The sequence below is a fragment of the Saccopteryx bilineata genome, chromosome 6 (genome assembly GCF_036850765.1).
Source record: "Saccopteryx bilineata isolate mSacBil1 chromosome 6, mSacBil1_pri_phased_curated, whole genome shotgun sequence".
Taxonomy (NCBI): Eukaryota; Metazoa; Chordata; class Mammalia; order Chiroptera; family Emballonuridae; genus Saccopteryx; species Saccopteryx bilineata.
The window spans coordinates 23,423,749-23,439,883 of record NC_089495.1 but is presented as its reverse complement, the minus strand read 5'-3'; the positions used below and the strand labels follow the sequence as shown (position 1 = coordinate 23,439,883).

Genomic DNA, 16,135 nt, shown 5'->3' with positions numbered 1-16,135 from the left:
CACGCCCAGCCGATGCTTCATCCACTGAGCCAACTGGTCAGGGCCACATTAGCATTCTTATTTGTGCTTTTATAATTTGAAGGAAAGTCTAGTAGAGTAGCATGGGATGTGGGTCCCAGAGTTTGACCTAATTTTGAACCTTAGTTCTCTTATTTACCTGTTGCATGAGTTATAGAGAAGAGTAAATGGGAAAGTGCATGCAAAGTAATTAGCTGAGATCTTGGCTTATAAAATCAATAAGTGTTAACATACCTGACCAGACAGTGGCACAGTGGACAGAGCATCGGCCTGGGACACTGAGGACCCAGGTTCAAAACCCCGAGGTCACTGGCTTGAGTGTGGGCTCATCCGGTTTGAGTACAGGCTCAGCAGCTTGAGCACGGGGTTGCTGGCTTGAGCATGGGATTATAGATATGACCCCATGGTCGCTGGCTTGAGTCCAAAGGTTGCTGGCTTAAAGCCCAAGGTCACTGGCTTGGGCAAGGGGTCACTTGCTTTGCTGTAGTCTCTCGGTCAAGGAACATATGAGAAAGTAATCAGTGAAAAACTAAAGTGCCGCAATGAAGAATTGATCAGTCTCATCTCTTCCCCTTCCTGTCTGTCATCCCTTTCTGTTCCCCCCCATTATCACTAAAAGTATAAATAAATGTTGTATTTATTGTGGTGTAAGTATTGATGTAAGTATTGATGGTGATGGTCATGATTTTTTTGAAATGCTATACTATTCTGCTAGTAATAATAGATATATGATTGAGGTTTATACATTTGATGGATCCTCTGGAGAAGTATATTTTTATGTTCTAATATTATTAATATTTGTTATAATGTAGGTTCCTTTTATATTTCTATATGAAAGATACTTTCAGCATTTATATCTATCTATCTGTCTATCTCCAGGGAGATGTTTAACTTGTTTTTAATATTGCTCAGTGAAATTTAGTGAAACTATTTCATATTTACAAATCTAGACATTCAGCTTTTTACACGTTAAGAGATACTTGCCTTTATACATACATAGGCATTTAATGGTAAGATACATTTTTGTAAAGCAGATGGAATGATTCCTTTGTGTAGGTCTTGTCAACATGTTACTAACCTAATTTAATCTTGTCAACAACTCTTTGAGTTGTAACAATGAAGAGACCAAGGGCACAGAGCTAATAAATAATTCATGGCTGTAAACTCTATGGGGTCAGGAGGATATCTGTATTATTTACCACTGTATTCACAGTGACTAGGCTAATGCCTCACTTGTCCTAGAAGTTCAACTATTTGTTGGTAAATAGGTAGTTATCCGCGGTCTCATAGCGAGGAAATGGCAGAGCTGGAGTTGAACCTAGCTCTGTCCGGCTGCAGAGGTGATACACTCTTAACCACTCCGCTGCCCACTTCCTACTTCTGCTGTCTCTCAGCTTCTCACACGGGAGTGTATACACCTGTATACGCCTAGGAGCTAGAAAGCCACAAGATAAGCATGCCACATCTTGGAGCAAAAGTGCAACTTAATATACGAGGGGAAAATTTTGGTTAAAGGCAACAGCAGTATGTCTGAGAGTGGAATGCACCATTTGCTTGGATTTTAAAGCTAAAATGGTTAGCTTCAAACGGATCTGCTTCTGTTGACTGCTGCAGGCTGCGCGCCTCTAAGGTGTGAGTGAGGATACTCGAGAGGAGTGTTTCAGTGGAGAAGGCTGAGAAGCACTGTCGCAAGTGGGCTCCATCGGGAATAGCAAGTAGCACGTCTGCTGGTTGAGTGACTCCTCTTCACTTTACCTGGCCAGCTGAGTTGTATATTGCAAAGTCAAATCCTATTAAAATACCTCAAAATGGGATAAAATATTTCCCCTTTTAAATCAAGCAAAAGATATGAAACTCGCCACTTTGCTGCGATGTTTTTCTTCTTGTGGTTCTTAGAGATTCAGGCTAAAGAGGTGTTGAAATGAGGTAGATCCCGGGATTTGATCTGCCATTTTTTGTAGGTAGGCCAAGTATTTACATGATGCTCCTTCACAATTTCAGGGGATTCAGACTGATGACAAGGGTCACATCATCGTTGATGAATTCCAGAATACTACTGTAAAAGGCATCTATGCAGTTGGGGATGTGTGTGGAAGAGCTCTTCTTACTCCAGGTAATGCTTCTTCTTTTCGTGGGTAAGGGAGGCTGTGTGTTATATAAAACTGGTTAGCAGTTCACAGTCAAATCAACGTAAGCAAAGTTAAATGGATGAGTGTCATTTTGTGTGTGTGTGTGTGTGTGACAGAGAGAGGGACAGATAGGGACAGACACACAGGAAGGGAGAGAGATGAGAAGCATCAATTCTTCATTGTGGCTCCTTAGTTGTTCATTGATTGCTTTCTCATATGTGCCTTGACTGGGGGGGCTACAGCAGAGTGAGTGACCACTTGCTCAAGCCAGCAACCTTAGGCCTCAAGCCAGGGACCTTTGGGCTCAAGCCAGTGACCATAGGGTCATGTCCATGATGCCATGCTCAAGCCAGTGACCCTGCACTCAAGTTGGTGATCCCACGCTCAACCTAGATGAGCCTGCACTCAAGCTGGCAACCTCGGGGTCTCGAACCTGGGTCCTCTGCATCCCAGTCCGACGCACTATCCACTGCGCCACCGCCTGGTCAGGTGAATGAGTGTGTTGATGTCATCAAAATGATGATAATGTATTGACATAGCTGTTGGTTGGGTGTCTAACATTTTCGAAATAATATTCATTTTTACTGAAATTTTTTTTTTAACTGAAATTTTTATGATCAACCTCTGAAAAATGCTGTAAGTGAAAATCTGAGGCCCTGGCCAGTTGGCTCAGTGGTAGAGCGTCAGCCTGACATGCAGAAGTCCCGGGTTCGATTCCCGGCCAGGGCACACAGGAGAAGCGCCCATCTGCTTCTCCACCCCTCCCCCTCTCCTTCCTCTCTGTCTCTCTCTTCCCCTCCCGCAGCCGAGGCTCCACTGGAGCAAAGATGGCCCGGGCGCTGGGGATGGCTCCTTGGCCTCTGCCCCAGGTGCTAGAGTGGCTCTGGTCGCAACAGAGCGATGCCCCGGAGGGGCAGAGCATCGCCCCCTGGTGGGCAGAGCGTCGCCCCCTGGTGGGTGTGCCGGGTGGATCCCGGTCGGGCGCATGCGGGAGTCTGTCTGACTGTCTCTCCCCATTTCCAGCTTCGGAAAAATACAAAAAAAAAAAAAGAAAAAAAAGAAAATCTGAATTGTATGTGGTTGACAGTGGAAGGAAGTAGCTTTGGGGAAAAGTAATTTAGTCTGGGATTTTTTTTTTTTAACTGTAAATAGGGGAGGTACAGAGATAGACTCCTCCTTGCACCCCGACTGGAATCTACCCGGCAACCCCCATCTGGGGCCAGTACTCTGACCATCTGGGGCTACTCCCAAACGAGCTATTTTTAGCACCTGAGGTGGAGGCTCCAGGGAGCCATCCTCAGTGCCCAGGGCCAATGCGCTCAAATCAATTGAGCCAAGCCATGGCTGCAGGAGCGGAAGAGAGAGAGCGTGAGAAGAGGGGGGGGGAAGTCACCTCCCCTTGTGTGCCCTGACTAGGAATCTAACATGGGACTTCCATACATCAGGTCAGTGCTCTACTGTTGAGCCAACTGGCCAGGGCCTGGTGTGGGATTCTTATAGGACAATTTAATCAGGGGATTGTACACTCCCCTGACTCCCCTACATCAACCTGTGTCCTGAGTGCATTGGCACCTTTGCACACTCTTTGTCCCACTTCTGTTATCGCTACCTCTCCATCTGCTTTCACTCCATACCCCTCTGGGGCCTCACCGGCCATTCCAAAATGGGCCTGGGTCTTACCTCAGAATAGAAACGTCTCCAGTTAGACACCCAAAGCCTTTTAGCATTTTTAGGACATTCTCTTAATTAAAGCAAAATAACAGACAAAGCTTCAAAAACTTTAGAACATAATCTAACAGTTGAAAATTATGGTAAAGTGCCTGACCAGGTGGTGGTGCAGTGGATAGAGCATCAGACTGGGATGCAGAGGACCTGGGTTTGAGACCCTGAGGTTGCCCGCTTGAGCACGGACTCATCTAGTTTGAGCAAAGCTCACCAGCTTGGACCTAAGGTCACTGGCTTGAGCAAGGGGTCACTCGGTCTGCTGAAGGCCCATGATCAAGGCACATATGAGAAAGCAATCAATGAACAAATAAGGTGTTTGCAATAAGAAACTGATGATTGATGCTTCTCATCTCTCTCCATTCCTGTCTGTCTGTCCCTATCTATCCCTCTCTCTGACTCTCTTTCTGTCTCTGTAAAAAAAAAAAAAAGAGAGAAAATGATGGTGAAGTGAAGAAGTTTCTTACGTATCCTACTGATACCTTATTTTGGAAAAAGGAAAAACCCTGTCAATTTGAAATCAGTAAAATTAATAATTGATGCTTTCAATGAACTCAGGCATTCATTCTAAAAGACTATTAGGAATAAAAATAGGCTAAGGAGAATAAACTTTAAAAAAACAAGAAATAAAAAAAGTTTTGTAATCAATTTTTTAAAATTAATTTTAGAGAGAGAGAGAAGGGGGAGGAGCAGGAAGCATCAACTCCCATAATGTGCCTTGACCAGGCAAGCCTGGGGTTTCAAACTGGTGACCTCAGAGTTCCAGTTTGACACTTTTCCACTGCACCATCACAGGTCAGGCAATAAAATAATTTTTAACTGGCCTGTGGTGGCACAGTAGATCAAGCGTTGATCTGGAATGCTGAGGTCACTGGTTTGAAGCCTTGGGCTTACCTGGTCAATGCACATATGAGAAGTAGTCAATGAACGATTAAGGTGAAGCAAATGTGAGTTGATGCTTCTTTCTCTGTCCTTCTCTCTCTCCTCTTGCTGTAAAATCACTCATTTAAAAATAATTTAAAAAAATAAAAGTTAACTTAAAAAACTAAAATAATTTTTAAAATAATTATTAAAAATATTAGTGTGAACTGAGTATGGTTATGCAGTAGAACTGAAGATGCTCAAAACTAAGAGTTTGCTTCATAAATATTATATCAGAAATTAATATCCTCACTGAGGAGGTAACTGCCAGATGATTGGGAACTTGTAAATGTGCCTTTTTTTTTTTTCTTTCCATTTTTGGTCATTATAGAATTAGTTGCTTATTTTGAATTGTTAACTAAGACATTGATATGTCTTCATTATACTGAACTAGGTAGTATAATGAGCACTGGAGTAAAAGTTTGTCAGGACTAGTATGTTAAGTCAGATGGCTAGATGGTTAGAACAATTCTGCTGTGTTACAATGAGAAGCAAGCTGCCCGGGATGGGTTCTCAGCTGGTTGGAGCGTTGACCCGGTATGTCCAGGTTGCGGGATCGATCCCCAGTCAGGACTCATACCAGAAACCGCCAATGATTACATAAATACGTGGAACAACAAATCGGTGTTCTTGCTCTCTCTCTCTCTCTCTGTCTTTCTGCTTTCCTCCCTGTCTAAGATCAATACATATTTACAGAATAAGCACAAAGCTAACCACTGATTTTACAATATCTTTGTAGTTGCCATAGCGGCCGGCCGGAAACTTGCCCACAGACTTTTTGAATGCAAAGAAGATTCCAAATTAGACTATGACAATATCCCCACGGTGGTCTTCAGCCACCCCCCTATTGGCACTGTGGGGCTCACAGAAGGTAGGTATTTAAAAATGAAGCTCATTTACGTTTCCAACTTTGGACGAGGTGTCGGTCAGCTGACTAAATCTATCTCGGATTTGGTCCTTACGCTCCTTTCTCATTAGCCTCTTGTCACAGTTCATTTCTTCCCAACTACTGTGCTGCCCCTTTGAGAGTATAATTTCTTTCTCCCACACCACCTTGTCTCTGACTTTTTCTGGCTTTTTTATTTGAACTAATTTCAAATTTAAAGAGAAGTCATAAAAATATTACACAGCATTCCTGTATACCCTTAACATTTTCACTTTATCATTTTCCTTCTACACAAACACACTTCAGTGTCTATTTCCAGTGACCACGCTGTTCCCTGAACAGAAGCACTGTACAATTTTCAAATAAGAACATTTATTTATTTATTTATTTATTTTTTTGGTGGCAGAGACAGGGACAGAGAGAGGGACAGATAGGGGCAGACAGACAGGAAGGGAGAGAGATGAGAAACATCAATTCTTCACTGCAGCTTCTTAGTTGTTCATTGATTGATTTTTAATATGTGCCTTGACCAGGGGGCCACAGCAGACCGAGTGACCCCTTGCTTGAGCCAGTGACCTTGGGTCCAAGCTGGTGAGCCTTGCTCAAACCAGATGAGCCCGCACCCAAGCTGGCGATTTCGGGGTCTCGAACTTGGGTCCTCCGCATCCCAGTCCTATGCTCTATTCACTGCGCCACTGCCTGGTCAGGCAAATAAGAACATTTAAATTGATGCAATATTATCTACACTTTAGACCTTATTCAAATTTCTCCAGTTACCTGAGATCACATCATCTTTAACATTTCCCCCTCTAGTCTAGCATTCAGTGCAGGATAATTCACTGCCTTCAGTTCTTATACCCTTTTGGCCCCTTTAATTGAAAGACAAAATTCCTCAGCCTGTTTTCTTTCACATAGTTTAGTTTGTAGACTTTCGCTCATCGTGAGTCTGGCATTTCCTCGTGATTTGATTGAAGTTTTGTATTTCTTGCTCTTTCTTTGATAGGTCAGTGGAATTGTTTAGTTATTTGACAAATGCTTTTTTTCCCGTGTACATTACAGATGAGGCCATTTCTAAATATGGAAAAGAAAATGTGAAGACCTATTCAACCACTTTTACTCCAATGTATCATGCAGTTACTAAAAGGAAAACAAAATGTGTGATGAAAATGGTCTGTGCTAAGAAAGAGGAGAAGGTAGGTATGGGAAAAACCCAGTAACCTAAACAGGGACTTAAAACAAAAAAGTGACTTTAAGGGATCGGGTCATTTTGGTAGTACGGAGAGGGAGGCGGCCAAGTAGTTAGGCCTTTTCTGATTCATCTGCTGTGGTCCCACTTTTATCTATCTGTTTGTGTATTGAGGTTCTTCATATTTCATTTAGAAAGAAGCTTCCACCACAAACATTAGGGGGAAGGGTCCGAAACTGCAGAAAGCTGTCATTGACCTATAGGCCAGAAGGTAACTCAGAATTATTATTATGTCTAAGAATTTAATGCAAGAGAAATTTAACATAACCAATCAGTGAGGAAGAGAAAGGTTAGTCAGTAAAATGATTTATTTTTGGTTTAACTTTTTGAGGAGCTACTAAAGTGTTTTCCCAAGTGCCTGCCATGTTACGTTTGCATTGCCATGTTTGAGGGTTCCAATTCCCGCACACCCTGGAGAACACTGAGTATCTTTGTTATTATAGCCATCCTAGTGGGTGTGACGTGGTAGCTTCTTGTGATATTGGTTTGAATTGGAACAGGGTTTTGGAAACAGGATTTTTGAGTAGGTTTTGTTTCAGCATTAGGTCAGCCTATTGGGCTTTTCTACAAGTTGTATTAAATATTGAAATGCAACTTAGCACCAAGCCTTGGGAACATAGAGCTCCATGAGGGACAGTGGCTTAACTGAAGATTCAGATGTATTTTTCCAACTCCTATCAAAAAGAGCATAGTCTGTATTTGATTTAGTGGCGCTGTACTCCAAAAGCCACCAGGTGTGGTCCTGGCTTATAGAAGTCAGTATTGGCCCTGGCCAGTCTCTCTATCTCCCATCGTCTCACTTGGAAAAGAAGAAGAAAGAATAAGAAGAAGTCAGTGTCACTGAGGATTGACAGACTCAGGGAGTCAGAGCAAGGAGAAGAAAGGAAGTGGTTTGGCAGAAGAAGGAAGGTCACTCTTTCTTGCCCCTGAATGTACCTCAGTAGCCTAAGCTTTCCAGATGTTGGATCAACAGGGCCCCTGCTTATCTCTTCATATCAGCTATTTCTTCATACCACTTATCATTCTTTCATTTGATCAACATTACCTGACAGTCTAATAAAGAAACGGGAAATGGAGAGGAGTAATAATAAAGTTCCTGAGATCACCAGAAACGGGTGTGGTAAATTCAATTTAGATCACGATATTTAAAAATCTGGCTGTTTCTTGTGTATATTATACATGATTTGGGTTTTTTTTTTGTTTTAAATTGAGATATACCTTTTTTAATTGTAAGAAACAGATAACATAAAATTTACTATATTAACCATTTTTAAGTATAACATTCAGCAGTGTTAAGTATATTCTTCATTTGTTTCTAAACAAGATATTTTTGTGACTAAATTTTATGTTCTCTAAATGTTTTAATTTTTATTTTTTTTCTTCTTTTCCAAGTGAGAGGAGGGGAGATAGAGAGACAGACTCCCGTATGTGCCTAGACTGGGATCCACCCAGTAACCCCTGTCTGGGGCCGATGCTTGCAACGGAGCTATTTTTTAAATTTAATTTTATTATTTTTTAAAAATTTTATTTTATTTTATTTTAATTTAATTTTAATTTTTTTTTACGGAGCTATTTTTAACATCTGAGGCAGAGGGTCTACAGAGCCATCCTTAGCACCTGGGGCCGATGCAGTCGGACCAATAGAGTCATGGCTGCAGGATAGGAGAAGAGAGAGAGAGAAGGGGGAGGACGTGGGGTGGAAAAGCAGATGGTTACTCCTCCCGTGCGCACTGACTGGGAATCAAACCCAGGACATCCACACACTGGGCCAACGCTCTACCATGGAGCCAACTGGCCAGGGCCTCTAAGTATTTTTCAATGGACTGGTTACCCTAAAAGTATTTGCCGACGGTAAACATTAACTCAGTTTTGAAGTACAGTGAGAAACCTCCCTGGGAAATGTGATTTGAAACAAATGCCCTTGTAGGTCCTTCCTTCGTGCTGGCAACCAGTGTGTATGGACTGAGTGCCTCCGAAGGGCCATTGTCATTGGCTATGGGGATAGAGTGGGGAGCAAAAGCAGACAGGGCTCCCTTTAGATGAATCTGGAGATTAAAGTCTGCGGGGACAGGTGGACTGCAACTGTCCAGTCCCAAAGTAAATAAGTAAAACGTTGCTGTTGTGATCGAACCGTGGTGGAGAAATAGTGGTAGGGAGGGACCACATGATGGACCGTTTGACTTGGTAGGGAGGGACTGCATGGCTGTTTGAAGAATAAGTGGGCTTTAGCCCTTAAAAGAGGGAAAGATTGTCCAGCTAGAGTGCTCAGGACAGAAGAAAGCCGGCCAGGCCCAGAGCCTGAGGGAGGGCTGTATGAGCTGGCCATGGAGGGACGTGGAGGCAGGACCACAGGGGGCCTTGCAGGCTGTGTCGTTAGAGGTGTAAGGTTTTTACTGATTTGAGAGAACGAGGGAGAGAAGTACCAGTTTGTTGCTCCACTTATTCATTCATTCGTTCGTTGTTTCTTGTATGCTCCCTGACTGGGGATGGAACCCACTACCGTAGTGTATTGGGACAATGCTAACCAACTGAGCTCCCTGGCCAGGGCGAGATGGAAGTTTCTTAGAAGTTTTTAAATACTAGGGATCTTTCTCTTTTCTTCTCCAGGTGGTTGGGATCCACATGCAAGGAATTGGGTGTGATGAGATGCTGCAGGGCTTTGCTGTTGCTGTAAAAATGGGCGCCACAAAAGCCGACTTTGACAACACGGTTGCCATTCACCCCACCTCTTCGGAAGAGTTGGTCACACTCCGCTGAGAACTCAGAGACTCGGTGGCTAGCAGTCGGACCAGAAGACCTGAAATGAACCAAATAATCACATTTACTTAAACTGTTTCCACTTTATGTATTTTTTGTTGTAAACAGGATCTTCTGATAGTTGAAAATTTCAGCAAATAATAGAATTTACTTATGTAATTGGAAATTTATTATCCAAGATTGATTTTCATTTGATCACTTCTCACAATAATTAATGTTTTTAAGTTTTTTTATTAATAGCTCTAGATTAATTGGTTATGTTTTGGTTCCAGCCTCATCCCAAGTGAAAAACGATGTGAACTACGGTTAAGTTAATGAACTTGATGATTATAGTTCATCATTTTTTATCGAAGAAGAGAGCAGCTGTTCCCATTTAAATAATGCAAGTGCACAGAATCTTTTTTTGTTGTTTTGGAAGCCAGTTCTGTGCTCTGCATGTTACAAAGCTGCATTAAGGATGTGTCCTTTCTCTAAAAACATAGCACAAGAGGCCTGTCTGGTTTATTTTAATTTCTTTTTTTTTGTTTTAAATGATTAAAAATTATTTGTTGCTTTTAGGAGATGAAGTACTTTGAATGTGGGATAGATTTGAGGAGGCTGGTCATCTAACTGAGGGACGGTGAGAATGGATTACAGGAGAGGGACAAACACTGAAGAAGTCCCTCCCTTTGCTAAGAATTCAGTTTCATGAAAGATTTAAGTTTTTGTAAAATATGTGTTCTTGCCATTTTATTTTTTTCTGAAAATGATTTCCAAAAATTTGAAAATAAAATGACAATCTTTTCTTATAAAATTTGTTAATGAATTTTTTTTTTTAGTTTTTTTATTTATTCATTTTAGAGAGGAGAGGGAGAGACAGAGAGAGAGAGGAGAGACAGAGAGAAGGGGGGAGGAGCTGGAAGTATCAACTCCCATATGTGCCTTGACCAGGCAAGCCCAGGGTTTCGAATCGGCAACCTCAGCATTTCTAGGTCGAAACGCTTTATCCACTGCGCCACCACAGGTCAGGCCAAATTTGTTATGAATTTATGCCTTACAGTTTGTTTATTTATTTAGGTGATGGAGAGAGACAGAAAGAGGGACAGAAAGGGACAGACAGGAAGGGAGAGAGATGAGAAGCATCAATTCTTCGTTGCGGCATCTTAGTTGTTCATTGATTCCTTTCTCATATGTGCCATGACCAGGGGGCTACAACCGAGTGAGTGACCCCTTTCTCAAGTCAGCGACCTTGGTTTCAAGCCAGTGACCTTTGGGCTCAAGCCAGTGACCATAGGGTCATGTCTGTGATCCCACGCTCAAGCCAGCGACCCCACACTCAAGCTGGTGAGCCCATGCTCAAGTGGTGGACCTCAGGGTTTTGAACCTGGGTCCTCCGTGTCCCAGTCTGACGCTCTATCCACTGCACCACCACCTGATCAGGCCACAGTTTATTTTTTAAGAACGTTTCACATGGGAGGGTCAGGTGCTGACACTGAGCTGCCTTAAGAAGGCCTAACACCTTATGAGGGAGAAAACAGATTTTATTTTTATAAATTAAAGACCAGTCAAATAAAGAAACATTTAGCAAATGTAAAGATGGAGTTGAAAGAACGATCTAGAAATCACAGGTCTTTAGCACCTTATTTCTATTAGGTTTTACCAGGTAAGTTAAATTTTCCCTCTGCTTTCCTTAATAACAGTGTTGCTGACTTCTTTCATCAAGCTTTTACTGAATGTCTTTCTATTAATAGTTGGTGGTGGCACTGACTTCAGATACGTCCAATGTCAGAGAAAGAAAATTAATATATTAATAACTAGGTTATGTGATCGATGATTGCAGCAAGAAAATAGGAAAATAGGGTCTGAAAACCTGAACATGACCTGACTGACACAACCACCCCCTGTCTTGCCCACCAGCCTCAAAATTAGTGGGTCAAGTTTCTGGGCTTCGCTGACCTGCTGGGTTTCTCACAATACACAGGCTCCAAATTTTGGACGTGACTGCATAAGAAAAAGGGGAGGGTTCAGTAGTTACTTCTACTCTAACCATGTATTTTTTTATCTCAGGTATCCACTGCCTATTTGTTTCTACGAAGAACTAACATAGGAGGTCACTGAGCCTAGAGATTTAGGAAATGCAGTTTTCCTTCAAGAAGAAGAGGTGAATAATTATGAATAATTACACAATCTACCATAGAGGCCATTGGATTTGGAAATTGGAAAATCATTGGTGACCTTTGCATTCACTGGTTGATGGTTGTGTGTGCCCTGGCTGGGGAGTGAACTGCAACCTTGATGTATCAGGACAATGCTCTAACCCAGGGGTCCCCAAAGTACGGTCCGTGGGCCGCATGAGGCCCCTGAGGCCATTTATCTGGCCCCCGCCGCACTTCTGGAAGGGGCACCTCTTTCATTTGTGGTCAGTGAGAGGAGCATGGTTCCCATTGAAATACTGGTCAGTTTGTTGATTTAAATTTACTTGTTCTTTATTTTAAATATTGGATTTGTTCCCGTTTTGTTATTTTTACTTTAAAAAAAGATGTGCAGTGTGTTAGGGATTTGTTCATAGTTTTTTTTATAGTCCGGCCCTCCAACGGTCTGAGGGACAGTGAACTGGCCCCCTGTGTAAAAAGTTTGGGGACCCCTGCTCTAACCAGCCGAGCTAACCAGACAGGGCTCAGTGGTGAACTTTGCAAAGAGTAACTGGAGAGTTGTTTTAATAATCACAATTTACTGATTACCTGTACATTGATGAGTGCTTTACAGTTAGTATAAAATATTTTATTTAATACTTATTATGGACTACATGTTTGTGTCCCCCTCAAATTCGTGTTGAAATCTAACCCATAATATGATGGTGTTAGCAAGTAATTAGGCCATGTGGGTGGAGCCTTTATGATGGGATTAGCACCCTTATAAACAGAAAAGGAAGCGCTTGCTACCTATCTTTCTCTGCTCACCACCACGTGGGGACACAGCAAGGAGGCGGCCATATGCAAACCAGTAAGCAGGCTCTTACTAGACACCAGAACTGCTGGCACCTTGATCTTGGACTTTCCAGACTACAGAACTCTGGGAAGTGTTTGTTATTTTTAGATTATTTTTAAAGACTTTATTTATTCATTTTAGAGAGGAGAGAGAGAGAAAGAGAGAGAGGGAGGGGGAACAGGAAGTATCAAGTCCCACCACAGGTCAAGCTATTTTTAGATTTTATGTATATTCATTTTTGAGAGAGAGAGAGAAGGGGCAAAGGAGCAGGAAGCATCAACTTTCATATGTGCCTTGACCAGGCAAGCCCAGGGTTTTAGACCAGCAACCTCAGCACTCCAGGTGGATGTTCTTATCCACTGTGCCACCACAGGTCAGGCAGAAGTGTTTGTTATTTAAGCCACCCAGTCTGTGGTACAGTAGATCCTTGAATAACATTGTGTTCGTCATTTCATTATAATGTTGATGAGATGCCATAGGGTCTTAATTCTGTGTGTGTGTGTGTGTGTGTGTGTGTGTGTGTGTGTGTATTTTTCTGAAATAAGCAGGAAGGTAGAGAGACAGACTCCCTCATGTGCCTGACTGGGATCCACCCAGCATGCCCACTAGGGGGCAATGCTTTGCCCATTTGGGGCGTTGCTTCATTGTAACTAGAGCCATTCTAGCACCTGAGGTGAAGGCCATGGAGCCATCCTCAGTGCCCAGGCCAACTTTGCTCCAATGGAGCCTTGGCTGTGGGAGGGGAAGAGAGAGATAGAGAGAAAGGAGAGGGGGAGGGGTGGAGAAGCAGATGGGCGCTTCTGTGTGCCCTGGCCGGGAATCGAACCCAGGATTTCCACATGCCAGGCTGACGCTCTGCCACTGAGTCAACTGACCAGGGCCAGGTTTTAATTCTTATTTATTTTTATTTTTTTACACAGACAGAGAGTCAGAGTGAGGGATAGACAGGGACAGACAGACAGGAACGGAGAGATGAGACGCATCAATCATTAGTTTTTTGTTGCGCATTGTGACACCTTAGTTGTTCATTGATTGCTTTCTCATATGTGCCTTGACCATGGGCCTTCAATGGACCGAGTAACCCCTTGCTTGAGCCAGTGACCTTGGGTCCAAGCTGGTGAATTTTTTCTCAAACCAGATGAGCCCACGCTCAAGCTGGCGACCTCGGGGTCTCGAACCTGTATCTTCCGCATCCCAGTCTGACGCTCTATCCACTGCACCACTGCCTGTTCAGGCCTTAATTCTTATTTATATCAATTAGCCTGTGGTAAAATTGGTTTCATTATTTTCCTCATGCAAACAACTATGTAATTAAAAAATTAAAATATAAAATTAAGCCACTACATACAAAAGAATGAAGCACTGATACATGCTACAACATGGATGAACCTTGAAAACATATCAAGTGAAATAAGTAAGACACAAAAAAGACAAATACTGTGTTATTCCACTTACATAAAATATCTAGAACTAGGGCAAATTCATAGACACAGAAAGTAGAATTGAAGTTACCAGGGGCAGTGGGAGGAGGGAATGGGGAGTTATTGCTTAATGGGTACAGAGTTCTCATTTGGGGTGATGAAAAATTTTGGAAATAGTGATGATGGTTATATAATGTGAATGTAATTAATGCCACTGACTTGTACACTTTAAAATGGTTGAAACAGTAAATTTTATGTTATATATTTTTAATTATAAAATAGTAAAAACAACTTTTACATTGGAATTAATCTTGTAGTTATGTTGAGTTATTCTTTTTGGATGGGACCATTTGGATTGGTAAGGATAGAGGAATGTTTTGTAAAACATACAGATTATCTTTTCCTAAGTAAGCTACCACACTTAGTCAAAAAATGTGCAAGGTATATAAGCATTCATGAGATAACATACTTGAGATTGCATTAGTAGCTTGAATCATTCTTTATATAATTTGACACTAGCCACACCCTTCTGACCTGAAATACTGAGGATGCCGATATGTAGGTGGTTTTAATTATAATAAAGGTTTATTTAAGCATCAGTGGTTGAGACTGTGTATGTGACACAAAAACTGTCCCTATAAACAGTGATGGCCCACACCTCAGAGTGGGGTATTTTTTGTATGCCTTCCCTAACCTCTGTTTAGAGGCTCCCTCAGAAACAACCCAGATGGTGTCTATATTGTGCAACAAGGATGAGAAGGCATAATAGAAATATGTGTTCAACCCCAAATCTTGAATTCTCTGAAATCAAGATAATTTGGGCTGATGTTTGGAAATGGTTAAATTGGTCATTGCTGTAGAGTCAGCATTATCAGCAGGCAAATGGAATCTTTTTAAAGTTCATTTGTAGTGTCCATGTGTAAGTACTTCTGACACAAAAATGGCTTAATTACTGGCCATACAGGGAGCCCTTTTTTAAAAGTTTTATTTAGACAATTAATTTTAACAGGGTGACATTGATCAATTAGAGTATATAGATTCAGAGAAAACATCTCTAGATCATTTTGATATTTGATTATGTTGTATACCCACCACTCAAAGTCCAATTGTTCTCGGTCACCTTTTATTTGGTTTTCTTTATGCCCCTCCCCTCCCCCACCCCCTCCTTCTCTTCCCTTTCCCTCCCCCTGGTAACCACTGCATTCTTATCCATGTCCATGAGTCTCAATTTTGTGTTAGGGAGCCCATTTTTGTCTTCACTTGAGGATTATCTTCACAATATAGGATATCACCCAAAAGTGTTTTGAATGAATTCAGTTATTGCTTTCAGCATTATGACCTAGTCATAGGCAATAGGCTGTATAAACAGGAGTGATGAAACTGGTTGACAACATCCATCATTTATAATTTTAATGGTTTGCTGGGCACTGTAGGGGTGGGTTTCAAGTTGGCAATGATAATAACAGCTTATATTTGGGTAAAGGAGGGGCAATTGAGATTTGGAGGCTTGGATTATCAACATCTTTATTTTTATTTATTCATTTTTAGAGAGGAAAGAAAGCAAGAGAGAAGGGGAGAGAAGCGGGAAGTATCAATTCTCATATGCGCCTCAACCAGGCAAGTCCAGGGTTTCAAATTGGCAACCTCAGAGTTCCAGGTCAATGCTTTATCCACTGCGCTACCATAGGTCAGGCATCAATAACATATTCTAATATTGGCATTAGGAGGCTTAACTGTCCAATATCTGTTCCAACTGGCTGAGATGACACAAAACATTGAAATGAATAATTCTGGGCATTTGGTTAACGTAATTAAGCAAGAAGGCTCTAATTAGACTGCGGTGGCTCTAATGCCCGGGTAGCTTACATAAGCAAAGTGAAACTTAAGCCAGAGTCCATGTACTTGAATTTGCGAAAATGAAACTTAGGAACTATGAAGCACAACCTATTAACTAGGCTTTCCCAAATAAGAAAATTGCTTAAACTATGGCTAATCAAACACTTTCTTTGATTTGTTCCTACATTTTAGCTATAAAACTTTTCCCCAAGTTCTCTCAGTGGAGTGTTCC

The 16,135-nt window shown here is 41.8% G+C and overlaps 1 protein-coding gene and 1 non-coding gene across 2 annotated transcripts in view; both read left to right on the top strand.

Moving 5' to 3' along the window:
- GSR (glutathione-disulfide reductase) overlaps positions 1–10,472 on the top strand; it is a 44,217-nt gene extending 33,745 nt beyond the window's left edge. The window contains exons 10-13 of the mRNA XM_066236186.1: positions 2,020–2,131; positions 5,530–5,661; positions 6,736–6,869; positions 9,530–10,472. Of these exons, the coding sequence (XP_066092283.1) occupies positions 2,020–2,131; positions 5,530–5,661; positions 6,736–6,869; positions 9,530–9,679 (528 nt within the window). The 3' untranslated portion in view covers positions 9,680–10,472. The remainder of the gene's footprint in view (positions 1–2,019; positions 2,132–5,529; positions 5,662–6,735; positions 6,870–9,529) is intronic.
- TRNAV-GAC (transfer RNA valine (anticodon GAC)) lies at positions 2,801–2,876 on the top strand. Its single transcript has one exon. It is a non-coding gene; the product is annotated as a tRNA-Val (tRNA).
- Positions 10,473–16,135: the final 5,663 nt, after the last annotated feature.